This window comes from Sinocyclocheilus grahami, unplaced genomic scaffold (genome assembly GCF_001515645.1).
Source record: "Sinocyclocheilus grahami isolate Dianchi unplaced genomic scaffold, SAMN03320097.WGS_v1.1 scaffold86.1, whole genome shotgun sequence".
In the NCBI taxonomy this organism is placed as follows: domain Eukaryota; kingdom Metazoa; phylum Chordata; class Actinopteri; order Cypriniformes; family Cyprinidae; genus Sinocyclocheilus; species Sinocyclocheilus grahami.
In genome coordinates this window covers 220,494-240,164 of record NW_015505265.1, presented here as the reverse complement: position 1 = coordinate 240,164, position 19,671 = coordinate 220,494, and the positions used below count along the sequence as shown (strand labels likewise).

The following is a 19,671-nucleotide window of genomic DNA, read 5'->3' as shown; positions in this document are numbered from 1 at the left end:
TATCTTTCTATCTCTGTCTGTCTGTCTATATATCTATTTCACTATCTGTCTGTCTTCCTGCCTGTCTGTCTGTCTATGTCTGTCTGTCTGTCTGTCTGTCTATCTTTCTATCGCTGTCTGTCTGTCTATCTATCTTGCTATCTGTCTGTCTTCCTGTCTGTCGTTCTCTTTCCCCTCACTGCTAGAATTTTTGTCGCAAACTAAAATTAATGTTTTGAATATGATTTTGTGTTGCTAGGTAAAATTTGTTGTTTATATAAATATTATATATAAATATTTTTTCAGTGATAAATATGTTTTGTCCAGGTTGCACTAATTTCCGTTTCAGATGACTGTTTTATCTTCTATGCTCAAATGCATATTAGGCAGTGTCCCTTGTGTAATTTATCTCACTTATTCTCTTTTCCTCTCTCTCTCTGGGTTTTTTCACAACTCAAACAGCTAAGAGCAGTTTTAAGACAGTGAGCAGCCCTTCATTAACAGAATTTGAATTAACACGTAAGTATATTTTGATATTATTTTAATTGCTGAGTTGTTTCAATAGTTGCAATCTTTGAAGTGTTAACAGAGTCACATTCAAGCCCGAAGGCTTTCAAACTCCCTGTTCTATCCTCTGATCTCCTCTACCTCTATAACAAACACTTCCCCTAGTCTTTGCACTTTGTTGTTTAGCCTCTGGTCCTGTCACAATCTACTGTGAGGAAGGGGAAAAATGTAAATCTATTTTGTTCTCCACCTCATTTCCACACCCTTTATCTCATATCCACATCCCCTCTTCCGTCGTCTAGTTTTAAATATTATGGGGTCTCTTTCTCCTCATTTCTCTAAACTATACCTCAACACTCTCTGACTGCAGCTTCCATCTTATTTTTCTTCATCTTTAATGGTGTTTTTTAGAGCTCAGCAAGTACAGACGATACACGATTGTCATGACAGCATTTAATGTTGTTGGAGAGAGCCCTTCAAGTGCACCTGTTGAGGTGTTTGTGGGAGAAGCAGGTACGTTTTTATGCTTTATTAAGATCACTGCTATGACTCAGCTCTAAAACGTGGACCACAAACTTTAGTAAACCCAAACTGCTTTTTTGAAATGTAGCTGCTGTTTGATTTTAAATCTGGTATCTGATCATCAGACCTACTTGCTCTGGTCTGAGCACTTAGCGCTCTGGTAATGTAAACGAGGAATACATTTGCACATGAGTGATAATATTATATGCAATACAACCTCAAAGTCACACAGCCTGTTTTATCTGGTTATGAGCTGTATGGGAAAGAAAAGTGGGACTTGAATAGCACTGTATAGAGCGATTATCTGCAAAACCCATTAGACAACGCACAGCGGATCCATTTGCGTGACCTATTGATAATGTGTCACAGACCAGTTTCCACTATGTAGCGCTGATCAATTTCACCAGCGATGTGCTGTCTGGTGGAGTATTAATATAAAAACAGTCAATTATGTCTCAAGTGAAGGTAAACAACAGCAGAAATGTGTCAAAATATCAGATCTGTGATTTACATCATTGTGTAAATGTGCAATTCCTGTAAATATATGCACAAAATATCTGTCTATATCATCTATATAGATATCAGATAGGGTAGATTCTATGACCTCCCTTCATTCTATAGGCTGTGTTTGTGTGTGAACGTGTGTCGCAGTACATGTCAAATCTAACTTGACTGTAAACTCATCTGATGTGTAAAGCATTATGAAAGCCCATTACCTAAGCCAATTTTAAAAATGAGCCATGTGCACTAATCAGATTGGTTTGCACATCTGACCTCTCCCAAAGATCTGAATGAGAGGGACGGCACATCATTAAATATAGCATCCCTCTGGCATGATTTTAACGTAGTGTTGTCAATGGTAGTAGTGAAATTGTAAAAATGTGATGATGCTAGCATTTCCCGCTAGCATGTTGAGCGGATTCTTAAACAGCTCTGATTTGCCATTGTGTTCAAGCGCTCAACAGATATGTCTGTGATTGGCCACAATGATCATGACTTCACGCTCTTCACAGAACGCTTACACAGATACATAATACACAGATAATATGCTGATTTGGTGTTCAAGAAACATTTCTTATTATTATCAGTGTTGAAATCAGTTGTGCTGCCTAATCATTTTCTGGAAACTATGATACAATTTTTCAAGATTCACTGAAGAATCGAAAGTTCAAAAGAACAGCATTTATTTGAAATAGAAAACTTTTGTAACATTATAAATGTCTTTCACTTTTGAGCATTTGAATGTATCCTTGCTGAATAAAAACAAACAAAAAATCTTATTGACCCCAAAATATGATGCATTAACTGCATACTTTGGCAGATATTTTAGCACCACAATTGGCTACATGGGAAAAAAGGAGAATGCCAAAAGTTTGCGTGATCTAGAATGAAAAGCTGAAGTTTTGACAGCTGGCCTGTTTACAGAGACATTATATTTTACACATATCAGAGTGTCAATAAATCACTAAACCTCTTTCCATTCAGTTTAGTCACTGTCCATTATGCCACAGAGAAATGTTATCTGACATCTGGCCTTTACATGAGACAGATAGTCTATCAAGTAAATGGTTTCCCCCACTGTTGTAGACTTATCCCATCCCCTGTTGACACATGCATGTTTGATTTGTTTGTTGCTCCATTTAAAATCAGAATTTTGTGTGTATGTGTGTCCACAGCTCCTTCAGTGGCTCCTCAGAACATACAGGTGAAATCTGCGTCCTCCAGTCAGCTGGATGTAGAGTGGCAGCCTCCGCCCATCGAGACACAAAATGGAAATATTCAAGGATACAAGGTAACAATACATTTTATTTTTATTCTAATTGTTTATTAAATTCCATGTTTTTAATTGTAAAATGCATATTTACGCCCATAGAAATGACCCATAATTACTTTGCACATTGTACACTATAATGCATGAATACATAATGCTCAGTTGTTTAGTCAGTTGTGAGCCCTGCATTTTATGAAAAGTATTTCCAAAATCAGTCAGGCGGTCCATCTGTTTACCAGCATAAGTAAACTGTCGTTCATCTTCAGTCTGTCTTCCCTTATCTCACTGTCATCTGTTGATTTCTCCGCATAAGCTTCCACTGTTGTTTTCCTATTTACGCCATCTGTACATCTGTCTCTCATAGAGATTTGAACAAGAACTGGTTATGAATCCTTCTGTTCTGTCCACAAACACACATAGTATCAATTCACAGATATTCATACAATATGAACTATTCTTTGAAGTATGTATATGTGTCATTCACTTCTTCCCTCAGATCCATTACTGGGAAAAGAAAAGACAGAACGAGACGGAGAAGGAGCTGGTTTTGTTTGTTCCAGATACATCCGTGCACCTGAAGAACCTGACATCCTACACCACCTACCTTGTGCAATTGTCTGCATTTAACACAGCGGGGGACGGGCCGCTCAGTGCAGCCCGTGAAGGACGCACCCTGCAGGCTGGTGAGTCCCACTGAGATCCTGTTACGCTCATCCAGATGCATGAGGCCCAGCCAACCATCCGAGACATGCATTATCAGACCATTTCATTCTTCTGGTATTACTGCTTCCATTAAGAAACTAAATGTGGAAGTTGTTGCTATAACCCCAGTTAAGAGCCTTTACGCAAGATTTGGCAAATCGAAACAAGTTTGATTAAACTTTTGATTAAAATTTACTGTAATGCAGGTGAAAAGTATACAAGCATATTGTGAGAATTAGAATTAAAGGGATAGTTCACCCAAAAATATTGTCATCATTTACATGTTTTTCCATACATGAATATCTTTCTGCTGTTGAACACAAAATAAATATTTTTGAAGAACATGGGTAACCAAACAGTTGCTGGTAACCACTGATTTCCAAAGTATTTTTTTTCATACTATGGAAGTCAATGGCTACCAGTAACTGTTTACCATCATTCTTCACAATATCTTCTTTCATGTTTAACAGATAAAAAAGGAACTCGTATAGGTTTTGGTACGTAAATGATTTTTTTTGGTGGTGAACTATCACTTTAATGTTAAAGCAGTAAAAGCAGCATTATTTTGAAATACTATTACAATTTTTCTGTTTGAATATATTTTAAAATAGAATTCATTCCTGTAATGGCAAAGCTTAATTTTCAGTAGCCATTACTCCAGTGTCACATAATCCTTCAGAAACAACATTTATCTGAAACAATAATCTTTTGTAACATTATTATGTAACACTACTGTCTTAAATGTATTTTTTGATGTTTTTAAGGAAATCAGCTTTTTCAACACAAGTCTATGCTTGAGATGTGGCTTTACTAACATCTCTCTCTCTCTCTCTCTCTCTCTCTCTCTCTCTCTCTCTCTCTCTCTGAAGCTCCTGGAGCACCCAGTCATATGGTGTTTTCAGAGGTGACAGGAAGCTCACTGAATGTGTCATGGGGAGCTCCTCTGCAGCCCAATGGAGTGGTGGAAGGCTACAGAGTGGTCTATGAGCCCACTGCACCAGTTCATGGTGAGCAGGAGATACAAATAAGTAAAAGGAAGAAAGAAAAACACTCAATATAATTTTTTTTTAATACAGGTATATATAATTTAATATTCATAAAGTCAATTCATTTGAAAGGTGTCAGTAAGACAGTTACAGTGGAGATCAAGGGGAACTGGCAGCGCTGGCTGAAGGTTCGTGACCTGATGAGGGGTGTGATCTATCGCTTCAAGGTTCAGGCCAGAACAATTAGTTATGGACCCGAACTGGAAGCCAATATCACTGCAGGACCAGTGGAAGGTATGTGTAAATATGAATAATAATACTTCCATAATAAATCCCACAATAACTGGTGAAGAAATAAACATCCCCTGCAGTTACAGACAGCAGCGCTGGAGGCTTTCTTTGGATTAAATTAGTTGTTGAATATGAAATGACTGCATTTAACTAGTGCTTTTCTAAAAAAAAAGAAAAAAAAAAAAAAAACACTTTTGAGACCTACCAGGAAGATGTGTTTTTATTATTTTATTTCCTAGAATTAGTCGAAGATGGGGATTAAAATACGGCTGCTTGAACTCCATGGTTTGATTAGTGCACTGTAATGGGAACGTGATTTTATGTAGCTTTTGAGCAATTGTTCATTCTCAAGACACAGCGCCTTCATTGCGGTGGGACGCTGGGCCTCACACAGACAGCCTTCAGTTTTAAATGTTCTTCAGATGAGATGCAGATGATTCATGTCGGAGCGGTGGATTCTGACTTGGTCAGTATGGATTATAAAGGAGTATGAGCTCTTGTGGAATTGGCCAGAATTTTGAGCAAACAATACTGTCTGATAACATACTTTAGGGTACTAAATGTTTAATTCATATACTAAGCTATTAACATGGTTCTGCAGGGTACATTACCAAAATAAAATGTGAACACACTAGAGTAAATGTATGTTTCTGATCACCTTAAAGACTTTAGCTGGTTGTAAGTGGTTCAAGTTTCTACAGGATTTCTTTACTAAATCCTGTTTGTTAGTGGATGTGAATGACCAAATAGCAAAGCAAATGCTTTTTTGGGGGGTTAAGGGCAGATGAGTAAGACCAGGTAACAAAGCAAACGCAGCCAACAAGTTTCCAGTATAAAAAATATAGATTTTCTTTACATACATTCATACATGCATACTGAGTGACTGACTGACTAACTTAACATTCTTAAAAAGTGGAAAATACTAAGGATTGTATTTTAACTTGTACTGTATTTAAAAAAAATACTATGATTTTACAGTGGTACATATCCTTATAACCATGTCTAAATATCATGGTAATTTGTCCTAGCGATATGATTGTTTTGGTTGGTGATTGGACATTGGCACGGAAAAAGAAAAAAAACGGTAACACTTTAGACTAGGGAACACGTCACATATTCACTATTAATTTAAAGTTTTCCCTCAATAAACTCCTAATTTGCTGCTTATAAGTTTAGGTGTGGGGTAGGGTTAAGGGATCAAAAATTTGCTCATGCAGAATATAAGGCATTGAAATGTGCTTTATAAGTAGTAATAAACAGCCAATATGCTAGTCATATGCATGCTAATAAGCAACTAGTTGAATAAAGTGTTACCAAAAAAACAATCCAGAAAGAAAAGAAAACATTCTTTAGAAAGAAGAAGGAAAAATAAAGACATTCTTCATCTGTGTTACAGGGAAAAAGTAAATTGAATCATGACATTTAGGTTCAGCTAGTTTATTTAAAAGGTGAAAGGATTTGAGGGAAATGAAGTGTGTTAACAGTATACTGAATGTGAATGTTGTCAGGTCACATTACCCAATAAAGAACATGTTTTGAAGAAGATATATCCCTACGGCTTCAATGTGACCTTTATGCAATCTAAACCACTTTAGACTGGCAGCGCAGCCTGTCTTACGATCCTTAGTTGCAAGCAGTAGAAAATCTTTTAAAGAGTTATTCAGTTATAAAAAAAATCATCATTTTCATTCCATCAGCCTGAAGTTAGAAGCCTGTAGTTCAATCTGAACTGTTATGATTGATAAAAATGGCCAGATCCATTTTAAGAACTTGCTTTTTGTGCTGTTATTGATTATTCAGAAGGGAATAATATGCCTTATATTTCATAGGCTCCCCCGGTTCGCCCTTGCAAACATCAGTCACAAAGTCTGCATCAGCTTTGACGCTTCATTGGTCAGCAGGTGCAGAAGGGGCAGGACCTGTCAAAGGATATGTCATTGAGGCTCGTCCATCAGGTAAGCAGCAAAATTGCTTGTTCGTCTAGTGCATTACATGACTTTATAATACTAGGCTTATTCTCAATTAACCTTCCTCTTCTGACTTCCTCCTCTTCCATCTTTCTTCTCCTCTGTGGCAACCAATTACTTTCAAATCCCACATTTCCAGATGAAGGATTATGGGATACATTTGTCAAGCATCTCCCACCTGGCAGCTTCTCGTACCTCATCAGTCTGGACCGCCTACGCTCAGGTGTGGCCTATGAATTCCGTGTCATCGCAGTCAATCGTTTCGGTTACGGTGATCCCAGTCCGCCTTCCACTGCAATGTCTGGTAATCTTCCTCATTATATCACAGCACTGCATTATATTGAACAATGATGCGAATGACACCCACTGAACAGAATGTACATCTGTCCCACAGCTTGTTTTTGTTTAGGCTACAACAAATTAGATACGTTATTTACCCTAACTAATGTCTGTTGCATTCTGTATCAAAATTCATTTTTCATAATTTTGCCATTTACAGTATGGGCATTAGTATTCCATTTCATTTAGAAGTTTCTGGCAGGCATTTTATTTCAGTGAGAATGTTTGAACTGTGTGAACTCACTTTGTGGCGTCTACTGCCATCTAGTGTCACACTGCTGAACATTCACTCATCTGTAAGGAAAGGAACAAACTGAATACTCATTTAGTGCTGTTGAATTTATTACTACTTATTATACATCCAACAATTTATATACAACAATTTGTATAAAATATTCAATTTTATACAACAATTTTAAAATGCTGTTTATTCCTGACTGGAATAATGTCTGCTGAATAATTTCAGCAGACATTTTTCAAGCGCTGAACATTCACTCATCTGTAAGGAAAGGAACAAACTGAATACTCATTTAGTGCTGTTGAATTTATTACTACTTATTATACATCCCTTGTAATAGTGTGAAATATTATTATGTATTTCAATTTTAAAATGCTGTTTATTCCTGACTGGAATAATGTCTGCTGAATAATTTCAGCAGACATTTTTCAAGTCTTCAGTGTCACATGACCATTCAGAAATCATTTTAATATGCTCAAGAAACATTTCGTATTATTATTATCAATGCTGAAAACTGTTGCGCTGCTTAATGTTTCTGTGAAAACTGTTATACATTTCTTTTCAGGATTTCTGAATGGATAACAAGTTTAAAAGAACAACATATATTTGAAATAGAAATATTTTGCAACATTATAACATATATATATATATAAATATGTATAAATATACTGTCATTTTTTATCAATTTAATGCATCCTTGCTGAATAAGAGTATTAATTTCTTTCAAAAAATGTAATGAGCTCAAACTTTTGAACTGTAGTGTGTATAATATAATAGATTTTTTTCCCTGTGATATATGAAATGTCAACAGTAAAATGGCAATATGATGCATTGTAATGCAGAATTGTTGTCTGTTGTTGTAGCTCTGTCTGAAACGCCTTTCTATGAGGAGTGGTGGTTCCTGATCGTCATGGGGTTGATCAGTCTCATTTTCATTTTGATGGTTGTGTTTGGTTTGCTCCTGCTCGGACAGAACAAGAAGTACAGGAGCTGTGGAACAGGTGAGACTAAACAGAATAATGTAAATTGATCATATACTTGTATTGCACTGAAACTTTAAATAAAACTTGTAATAGGCAAAATAAAGGATTTATACACTAGAGGATTTGTGGTATTTTTGAGGTACATTAGAGTACCATATAAATACAATATTATGCTATATATCAAAGTACTATCACCCTACAATCACTGTACCATATGATACCACCACAATAATTTTGCTTCCTAGACAGTTTCTGGAAGTCTTGTTTTGAAAGATTATAAGTGTTTGTAGCTGTTGCAACTGGGTCATTGTAACTGTTGGGGGAAAATAAAAAAGCTCATAGTTTATGTAGTTAATCAGGCAACATGTCCCAGTGTTTGTTGTCATTACTTGTAATTCCTCCCGCAGGAAAGCACATAACGACAGTAGAAGAGTCTGTAACTCTTGACAATGGCGGCTTCACGGCTCTAGAGCTGAACAGCAGACATCTGAATGTGAAGAGCTCTTTCTTAAAGAAGAATGGAACAAGGTGGGGTTTCATCTTAGCTGTTATTAATATATCAGAAAAGTCCATTTCAAATCGATTTTTAAGTGTGAATTCAGTCAAACATCAAAAATTCTGCTATTAAAATTGATCACCGCATACTGTAGGCTACAATTTTTCTTCTAATAATTATTCAGTGGAATTTTGTGTCTGGGAAATGTGTAAGCAGTTTGTAAAAATGTTATGTTATCTCCAGATCTCCTCCACGGCCCAGTCCAGGTGGGCTGCACTACTCTGATGAAGACATCTGCAACAACTACAACGGGGCTGTTTTAACAGAGAGCACCACCCTAACAGAGAAACCCACTGAGCTGTCAGAGTCAGAGGTAAACACACTACACCAATAACACATGACTACACACACAAAAACAAATTCCATGGGGGTACGGTGGAGTTTTAGAGAGATCTCATGTCAATTGCTGTAAATCTGAGTTGCTAAAGTAAATTTACTTAATCAAAAAAAGAACTTAAAAAATTATAAACCTAGTAAAAAAAAAATTTTTTTAATTTAAAATAAAGAATACTGTGGTCATATCTCTGGCTGTTTTATTCTGCACTACTAGTCAAAAATAATAATAATTACAAATTAAAATAATAAATTATTTATTAATAAATTATATATAAATACATTGAAATTGAAATGTTAAACTGGATAAATGATTGCAGAATAAATTAACAATGGGTAATAAATATTACGCAAATAAGGTATTTTACGGAGCACCTCACATGATATGCAGGGGGAAGAAACTTGATATCGTGATCATGAATTAAGAATTTGTTCCCACAGCTTATTAATTAATTTGTTCATTGGACATGGACACGACTTAATTAAATTAAAAGAAGGAACAATTTAGTACAACATAACCATAATCAGTGTTGAGGAAAGTTACTTTTAAAAGTAGTGCATTACAATATTGCGTTACTCCATAATAAAATAACTAATTGCGTTACTTAGTTACATTACGTTACTTCTGCATTAGGTTACACTAGGTACACAAGTATTGGTTACACTTTACTTGAAGGGGTGTGCATAAGACTGACATGACACCTTCATAATCATGACATGACACATGTCATGAATATGAAGGGTTATTAGAAGTACAAAACGAGGATTTGTCAAGAAGAATGTCGGAGGATTTCGATATAAGCCAAGAGGAGACTGGTTTTCCTTTGCTAAAGTAAGGAAACTTTGCTTCCTTTGCTCCTGTTAACAAACGTTGGTTTTCCCGAGACTCACCAGCGCATGCGCAACGCTGAACTCATACGTCATCCTCCTGGAGCTGCTTCCGTGTAGGACTGTTGGTGCAAGCTAGATTAAAGTGATTATTATGTTTTGAATATGGATATTTTTCTTACAAAAACGCAAAAGCGCTTTTGTTCAACTTTCCACGTTCCATTGCATTTCTGCGGTGGCATCTGTATTTGGAAACTACATTGCATAATTCTTCATCCATGCCAGTAGGTGTCACTATAGAGTCCAGGACCACCATTGTATTGGTCGGAAACTTACAAACAAAAACTTACTTTATACACTCAGGCAACAATTACGTCCACACTATAACTTTGCTGTCTGCTCTTCTTCTCTCTGGTCTCAACCCGTCCCGTGGCCCCTCATGTAAAGGTCAGCGACAGCGACTACGAAGACGAGCAGCCCAAACACTCATTCGTAAATCACTACATGAGTGACCCCACCTATTACAACTCATGGAAGCGGCAACCCAAAGGTGTGAAGACCGGAGGAGGGTACGAGGAATGTGCCATGACGGATGCAGAAGAGGGGGGGTATTATCAGACTGTGGTGACCCAGCACAGCGTAGGAGGCGTCTACACCCCCACGGGGCAGCCTGCATCCGGAACACGCACTCCAGTTACCGGCTTTTCCTCGTTTGTCTAATGAACCGATGACTTGAAACAAAAGTGGAAGCTAAAGACTGGAAGTAGAGCCCTAAAACTGGACGAATCAAACTGTTGTGCTGGTTATTTCGGAGTAACGGCAAAGAATGCGTTTTCCCGGAAATTAACAAGTTTCTCATTTCCCCTGAAATGTGTATTTTTGGCCTCCTCTCTTCAAGGAAGGGAGGAGGGTATTGAAGTATCTTATTGTTAACGTGTTAATGATTTTTGGGTGGATTTTCGCAGATTAACCATGACCCAGAAGAAGCGGAGACTTTGCACTGTGAGACTCTTTAGTGAGAGGTGGTATTCATTTTAAAGATTCAAAGACCCTCAAAGACGAATGAAGCAAATTCCTTTGTTATGAATTCCCGTTCTATAGCAATCCTCCGAGATTAGTCGTAATGTGTGGGCAAACACATGCTTGAGTGATTCATTGAATCTCGCTCTGATCTCCAAAACTCTAATTGAAGTTGAAACATCAGCGGAAACTTGTACAGTGTGTGGTAGACTGGAACAACAATGTGTTTTGTGTGTGGTTTATTTTCGTGTTTTGGGGACGGGCGGTTTCATTCTGGACAAAAAGCAGCATTGAAAATACTGCCTTTGCACACGTATTGCTCTCTTAAACCAAAAGAGTGATGCGTTAATCGAGAAAAGAAAGAAAACGTGTGCTCGCAACAGACCGTTTTCATGGGTTAGCAATACTGTATGTAAAATATGCTGTATGTGTGTATATTTTTAGGATCAATTTTGTACAAAAACAAAACGTTTTTACTGTAGAGTAGATTTGTGCCAAGTCAGTGTAGTTCTTTAGTGATGCCCACAGCGGATCATTTCAGCAAGTCACAATCCACACTGTTTGTTTGACTGGCTTGCAGTGTATGTACAATCCAGTCACCCAGAGCGATGATAAGAAATGTCCGACACCATCCCTCTAATCCAAATATACACAGATTTCTCATGTCCTTCACTGTTGAACAAATATTTATTTCAGTATGAAAGAACATCAGTGCTAAATTAAATACAGTACATGAGTTGGTGTGTTCAGGTTTTGTTGGTTGGCGTACCCTGATGGTTTTAGATCTGGGCTGGTATGCATTTATGCATTGATGCATTTATGTACTCCTGAGAATGTACATAGGAGTTTGGAATTCATAATTATGTTATGATGCGCATTTAAGTCATTTTGGACAGAATAAAATGGTCTTAACTAAACTGTATCATTAGCAATTACAATGAGAATTTAATATGATTGATAAAAATGCTAAAAGGGCAATGTTATAGTTGACTTGCTCCCAACTTGGTAAACTATGGAAGCCCATTTCTACCACATAAGAAAAAAAATGCTTTGGTTAATCATAATAATGACAAACAAATTCAAAATTATGATATACTAAGTCATAATTATGATGTAAAAATGTGAAATTACGAGATACCAAGTTAAAATTATGGGATACGAAGCCATAATTATTGGTCAAAATTATGAGATAAAAAGTCCAAATTATGACAAAAAACTATTTTGACAAAGTCAAAATTATGTGATAAAAACAAATGAGACAAAAAGTCAAGAGTTGAAATAGAGATAAAACGCTGAAATGTTAAGTCAAAAAGTTTTTATTATGTGATAAAAAAAAACAATTACGACAATCAAAATGATGAGATAGTCATAATAACAAAGGGTCAAATTATGAGACAAAAATATATCAGAATTAGTACTTTTTATCTCATAATTCTGACATTTAAAAAAAAAAAGTGACATGAACCAAAAGGTTATAATGCTATAATGATGCATTTATGTACTCCTGAGAATGTACATAGGAGTTTGGAATTCATAATTATGTTATGATGCGCATTTAAGTCATTTTGGACAGAATAAAATGGTCTTAACTAAACTGTATCATTAGCAATTACAATGAGAATTTAATATGATTGATAAAAATGCTAAAAGGGCAATGTTATAGTTGACTTGCTCCCAACTTGGTAAACTATGGAAGCCCATTTCTACCACATAAGAAAAAAAATGCTTTGGTTAATCATAATAATGACAAACAAATTCAAAATTATGATATACTAAGTCATAATTATGATGTAAAAATGTGAAATTACGAGATACCAAGTTAAAATTATGGGATACGAAGCCATAATTATTGGTCAAAATTATGAGATAAAAAGTCCAAATTATGACAAAAAACTATTTTGACAAAGTCAAAATTATGTGATAAAAACAAATGAGACAAAAAGTCAAGAGTTGAAATAGAGATAAAACGCTGAAATGTTAAGTCAAAAAGTTTTTATTATGTGATAAAAAAAAACAATTACGACAATCAAAATGATGAGATAGTCATAATAACAAAGGGTCAAATTATGAGACAAAAATATATCAGAATTAGTACTTTTTATCTCATAATTCTGACATTTAAAAAAAAAAAGTGACATGACATACTAGGAATTGGTGCTCTGCATTTAATCCATCCAAAGCGCACACACACAGCAATGAACACACACACTGAACACACACCTGGAGCAGTGGGCAGCCATTTATGCTGCGGTGCCCGGGGAGCAGTTGGGGGTTCGGTGCCTTGCTCAAGGGCACCTCAGTCGTGGTATTAAAGGTGGGTTACGAGTCCGACTCTCTAACTATTAGGCCACGACTTCCCCTAATCTCATCCAAATTAATGTCATAATTATGCATGTTTTTTTTTCTTATGTTGCAAAAACGGGCTTCTGTAACTATTGGCCTTTTTATAGCTAGACACCTAAAGATAAAACATTTGGGTTAATGGCAAAAACATGGCGCCCCCTTCAGTACTGAGATTGTAAGTGCACCAGCATCAGCTTGTTTGTGTAGAGTAGGTTTCAGTGCCTGAAGATTTTAATTCTTTTCTATGCATTAAATGTCATTTAAAACAGAGAAAAAGACAAGGACTGGCATCTTGCTGTATTGAATATCCAGATGGGAATCACATAACATTACATCCAAAGACAGAAAGAGCTATGCAAAGTGTTATTGATCGGAATGAGTCAGACAGAAGAATATGCACTTCAAAGCCAGATTCTCAACACTTTGAAGTGCTGAATTGAAAAGCTATTACTGAAATGTTACTGAAACGTTATGCCTCCTACAGATGTATTACTCAATGCATTATATATAGGCATGAAAAAAACTGGATTACTCAAAATTTAAATATTGGTCATAAAAATCAGCAGTTTGTGTATTGTGACGTATTAACACAGCATGGCCCTAAACTTAAAAATAAAAATGTATTATGGTGCCCTTTAAGAATATTAATAATAATGATAATCATGTCATCGTCATTTCTGGATCTTTTGATTTAGCACAGGAAAGCACCACTCACATTCAACTAAAAATATATAAATAGGCCATGCTAAGCCACACGTGCTCTTCAAATGTGACTCAACTGTACATGAGTAATATTGTGTTCATATTTTGCTGCCATTATTCCCCAAGGAAATTACCTGGCAGCTCTTTTCACTGATAACATATTGTTGACTAAATGCCAAAAAGAGTCAGTAGTGTGTGCTGTGTGTACATGATGCAGACTGCAGAAATGTCATCAGTATTCTTACTGCACATTCACTGATGAGATGCACAATGACCCCAAACATATATGGACACTTAAGCTACACTTAAATATGTATAAATGTTTTTGCTTTAGATAACAAAATATAACAAAATAGTGACATCTGCAAACAAATGACGCTAGAGCTTTTCTCAGAACTTATTCCGGTTGTGCTATCTTTAAAACTAATGATGTTTGGTTTGAATTTTGTTTATATGATGCATTGACAATCATACATTTTTAAGTGTGGCTTAAGTGTCCAAAAGGTTGTTTTGTTTTGCTTCGTTTTTTTGTAGAAACACTGTATCACTGTAATTTCCTGATATTGAGGCGCCATCATTGTGATGCACTTGTTTTGATTACTATGATTAAATGGAGGAGATACATATTTCACAGAGAATGTTCTCATTCTTTGGCTCAACCACACTATCCATTACAACATGAATCTGTTCAGGAGTTTTTGGATGTGATCAAATGAGGTATGTGTTGAGGCGATGGGTGTCATTTTCTGTCGTGTCTGCAATGGTTGCTATAGTAATGTGGAATTCAACACATTTCACTTTGTTTCAAGTGAATTGACTTTTTTTTCTATAACAAGTGGATGCAAGCTGGCAGTATGAAGAGCTGTCATTCTGGAAATCTGTCCTGTGCTTATGAACATCAGAGTCTGCCGGCAGTGCAGAGACAGTGCAAGCTATAGAGGGTTTATGCTGTTTATTTGGCATTGCTGTGTGTACATACATATGTATGTGTATATACTTGCCTAACAAATCAACTACAGTCTAAAGGAATAGTTCACCCAAAAAAATACATTTTAAAATTGACACCCTCAGGCCATCCAAGATGTAAATGGGTTTGTTTCTTCTTCAGAACAGATTTGGTGAAATCTAGCATAACATCACTTGCTCACCAATGGATCCTCTGAATGGGTGCCGTCAGAATGAGAGTCCAAACAGCTGATAAAAACATCACAATAATCCACAAGTAATCCATATGACTCCAGCCCGTCAATTAACATCTTGTGAAGCAAAAAGCTGCATGTTTGTATGAAACAAATTCATCTTTAAGGCTTTTTCATTTTAAACTGCTGCTTCTGGCCAAAATACAAGCCCAAAATAAAAAAAACACACTTCTGTTGTCGTCTCACATTAAAATCCACCAACATATTCAGACTGGGGAAAGCAATGTTATTGATAGCCGGCAGCAACAGTTAAAGCAGCACTATGTAACTTTTTCTGTGTTCAAAATGTGCAAAATGTATATAATGAGCGAGTACATCATGAATTCATCACCCAAACCGCGTTTTTGTCTTATTCCGAATCACTACGGTACACTTATAAAAGTACTTATATTTGGACTATTGTAGCCTGGTCGGGTCGTCGCCGCTGCGGAGTAACACATACCTGCGTGAATCACCATATACATAAACTTAAGAGAAGTAGCTCCGGTTGGAATGTTCTTCTGCGGGATGTGTGCAGTTCTGTTTATTAACCGCTAGAGCGCCAAAAGTTACATAGTGCTGCTTTAAGTTGAAGAAATTATGGTTTTGTTTCTTACAAACACAGCTTTTCGCTTCAAGTTGTTAATTGATGGACTGGAGTTGTGTTGATTACTTGTGGATTATCGTGATGTTTTTATCAGCTGTTTGGACTGACGGCACCCATTCACTGCAGAGGATTCATTGGCGAGCAAGTGATGCAATGCTAGATTCCTCCAAATTTCCTCTGATGAAGAAACAAACCCATCTAAATCTTAGATGCCCTGAGGGTGAGTAGATTTCAGCGAATTTTCATTTTTGGGTGAAAACAGAAACCTGTTTGAAAAAAAAATGCAATAAATAATAACAACAATTATTGAAGTTGACCTTTAGGGGAACAAAATGAGTAAAGCCATTAAGAAATGTAAAAAAAAATTGTGGATCAAGACTACTTCATTTGAATGGCAATGAATTCAATTCAGTGGCAATTTAGTAATAACTTTATTTTAAAGACTTCATTTTTTGTATAGTCAAATTTTAGTCTTGCTTTATGATAGACGAGTGAAAGCTGCATCATAGGGAAAACTCCCACTGAATGAAGAAAGGTACATTTCATTGCCACAAAATGGCTTGTTTTACCTTTCATGTTACAAGTGCATTGTGCTGTGACTCTCCACATCAAACGGGACCATGCTTAAATAGTGCACTCAATTTTTCACTTCAGTAATATGTAACTATCATGATGGAAGTAGATAACATGGCACAAACTATGTAAAGGAGAGGCCTGTCTCTTGCTGAAGTGAGTTTAGCATTTAATCATGTTTAAGGTCACGTTTGCACAGACAATTAAAAAATAAAACAGTTAGCATCATTCAAGAAGTGCTTTGAAATTTAACAGGTACATGAAAATAGTTTATATTAATATCTCAACTTGAAAGCATTCAGATCGTCAAGCACTTCATATTTATTAAAAATAGTATTCTTAAAAATGTATGTTACACTTTCGTCCAATGTTTTGTTCTCAGACTGACAGATCTCAGAACAACACCATGTGGGGCACTGCAGTATTTATGGCCAGTGAAAGAGCTTCTTTCATTCACTCCATCAAGAGTCTCTCTGCCTCTCCCAAAGCTCTCTCCATTTCCTCCACATCCAGTGTGAAAAATGCCCTCTCCTGCTGGAGCTTTTCCAGGTCCCTCATGATGTTCTGCTCTTCCTACAAGCATTCAACAGAGGAGCAAACAGAGATTGACAATATCCTCATTGAACCCGTTTTAGGTCATGCCCTATTCCAGTAGTTTTGGAGAGGCACACTCAATAACATTTAGAAGGATTAGAACATTTCAAATTAATATTGTATCAGCTGTGGACCTGGCGTTATGATTAATTATACAGCCTCTAGCCCAGCAGAGCAGAATGTGTGTAATTTCATCCTCATATAAATCAGTCTTAGTGAAACATTTGTATTAATGTCTGGTCAGTGCCGCAGGACATTCAAATCAGGATAAATAACCCAGTATTTTTGAATGTTAAATAAAAAAAATACTGATACTCACCAGTAAATTTCCTGCATGCTCTTGTGCCGTCTCACCAAACAGTTTCAGCTCAGTCAGGAGATTTTGAGAAACCGTCTGCCGTTAAAAAAATGTATAGAATGGTCAGAAAATTAATAATTAATTGAGAGTCAATTTCCCTGACTCTGGTTTAACATTAGTCCTGCAATGAACAACACTGTCAGGATGGATTCTCCAAGGAAAGCATGCTATAGACCAGAATTCAGCTTCATTTGTGTTCAAGAATGGAGTCTTATACATCTTACTCTGCATGGTAACACAATAGTAATCAGACCATAAAAGCAAATATGTTGGTGTGACAGCACTACAGATGATTGTACAATGCAAATTCCATTATATTTATAGGATGGATGGATGGATGGATGATAAACAATGGAATTTGCATATATATATATATATACATACATACATACATACATACACACAATTGTAAATTATTATAATATAATGTAGTTTTTAATAAAGGAAAATATATATATTTTTTAAAAGTATATAAATAAACAAATAATATAAAAAATATACAAATACAGAAAATAAAATGTGAGTTACCATAACTTCTTTTCTTTGTTCTTCCTTCTGTTGTGCTGTCTGGCCCAACTTTTCCCCTGAAACTGAATTTACGACGGTTTAGATTACACCTTAACAGAAAGTACTGCTCTTCTTCACGTGTCAATCTAACATAAAGTTACAATAAATCCTAACCTGGGTCAAGATTTTCTGCAACAAGGAGGACATGACAGTCTCGCAACTGTTTTTGAATTTCCCGATTTTCTCCGTGGAGGTCTGTGCACCGCTGCTCCAGTTCAGTCACAGTTCCCTTAAGAAACATCAATGTATTTGACTCTATGGACTACAACATTCTAAAAAACACTGTGCACCATTTGATTATTTCTTCGGCACTTTGCACACATGTTGGTAAAAACCCAAATAAACGTATTTGAGCGAAACATTAGATGAATAATTAGTGCAATCACCTTCATTTCTTCAAGTTGTCTCTGCAGGTCTTCATTTGTTGCAGTCAGGACTCTATTTTGCTCCCTTATGTCATTGTGTTGCCCATATCTTGTGGCTGGCCTGAGAAAATCAAAGTACTATGCATTTACATTTCCAACAGACTATACAGTAGTGTCATCCTGGTAGTATACTATACAGTAGTGTCATCCTAGTAGTATAGATACATTTTAATTTGATCATATTTGATGTCACAAGTTGGTTACTTACACTTTCAGAGACCTGTGCTGGTTCTTCCTGAAAAAAAATAAAACATGTTTTATTTCATATATAAGAATAGGTGTTTATGGTGAAGAAAATGTTTGCAGAACTTTTAACAAAGATGCCCACTTATTGTCAGTGTTGTTCTTGACATGTGCTGCTCTGGATGCCACACTGGGCTGTGCAGGAATCGCTGTATCTTTTAGCTGAACTCTCTTCATGTCTGAAAGCAGCTTTCTGGAGAAACAGAATCGCATTTACTGCTTTAAAGGGATAGTTCACCCAAAAATGAAAATTCTGTCATCATTTACTCACCCTCAAGTAGTTTCAAACCCGTATGAATGTCTTTGTTCTGCCGAACACAAAGGAAGATATTCTGAAGAATGTGGGAAACAGAGCAGTTCTGGGGCGCCATTGACTTCCATAGTATTTGTTTCTCCTACTATGGAAGTCAATGGTGCCCCAAAACCGCCTGGTTACAAACTTTCTTCAAAATATCTCCCTTTCTGTTCGGCAGAACAAAGACATTTATACGGGTTTGGAACTACTTGACGGTGAGTAAACGATGACAGAATTTTCATTTTTGGGTGAACTATCCCTTTAATGTCTAAGAAAAATATTGATCGCGCAGATGAGAGAAAATTAGAATCTAAAACATTGCCTACCTAAATTACATGACAGTTAACCTAATAATGTTGAGAAATTATGTTTCGTTGATCTCAGAATTCTTTTTTTTATTAGAATAGTGTAAGGTCGTCATGTAAACTGCACATTTTTCTTTCCATAAATAAACGCAATGCGATTTTATTACAAAAAAAAATCTCACATCGTAAATCAACGGTAATTTAAATGGTTTTAAAACTAAGTTATGAATGTATCATAAACTTACCACACCTAGCTAATATGTAGATAACGTTTTAAAAAAGACCCAGCGCCATGAATTTTCAAAATAAACAACGTCATTTCCGCCTCCTTGCCAACTCCGTTTAGACATATGAGATTTGTTTAAAACGTTGAAACTAAATGTATGTATATATATATATATATATATATATAAGATTAGATTCTTAAATCGATAATACATCCGAACAAGGTTAGCTAAA

The 19,671-nt window shown here is 36.1% G+C and overlaps 2 protein-coding genes across 4 annotated transcripts in view; one reads left to right on the top strand and one right to left on the bottom strand.

The window, feature by feature from the left end:
* The window catches only part of sdk1b (sidekick cell adhesion molecule 1b), a 129,699-nt gene extending 117,851 nt beyond the window's left edge, over positions 1-11,848 (top strand). Inside the window, exons 34-45 of the mRNA XM_016274350.1 lie at positions 442-498; positions 898-999; positions 2,685-2,800; positions 3,276-3,462; positions 4,351-4,488; positions 4,600-4,761; positions 6,588-6,713; positions 6,865-7,029; positions 8,166-8,303; positions 8,693-8,813; positions 9,025-9,154; positions 10,450-11,848. Of these exons, the coding sequence (XP_016129836.1) occupies positions 442-498; positions 898-999; positions 2,685-2,800; positions 3,276-3,462; positions 4,351-4,488; positions 4,600-4,761; positions 6,588-6,713; positions 6,865-7,029; positions 8,166-8,303; positions 8,693-8,813; positions 9,025-9,154; positions 10,450-10,722 (1,715 nt within the window). The 3' untranslated portion in view covers positions 10,723-11,848. The remainder of the gene's footprint in view (positions 1-441; positions 499-897; positions 1,000-2,684; positions 2,801-3,275; positions 3,463-4,350; positions 4,489-4,599; positions 4,762-6,587; positions 6,714-6,864; positions 7,030-8,165; positions 8,304-8,692; positions 8,814-9,024; positions 9,155-10,449) is intronic.
* Positions 11,849-16,624: 4,776 nt separating this feature from the next.
* On the bottom strand, positions 16,625-19,549 carry LOC107586895 (small kinetochore-associated protein-like). 3 transcript variants are annotated; one of them, XM_016274442.1, is made up of 8 exons: positions 19,458-19,549; positions 18,698-18,805; positions 18,578-18,604; positions 18,331-18,430; positions 18,059-18,173; positions 17,906-17,967; positions 17,339-17,413; positions 16,625-16,998 (listed from the first exon to the last, which is right to left on the bottom strand). In XM_016274442.1, exons 2-8 carry the CDS (start codon positions 18,787-18,789, stop codon positions 16,879-16,881), a joined length of 591 nt encoding a protein of 196 aa, XP_016129928.1. In that variant the 5' UTR covers positions 18,790-18,805; positions 19,458-19,549; the 3' UTR covers positions 16,625-16,878. The 3 variants fall into 3 exon arrangements, with proteins under 3 accessions (XP_016129928.1, XP_016129929.1, XP_016129930.1); XM_016274443.1 differs by having other exon boundaries at positions 19,463-19,549; XM_016274444.1 differs by lacking the exon at positions 19,458-19,549 and adding an exon at positions 19,234-19,424.
* Positions 19,550-19,671: the final 122 nt, after the last annotated feature.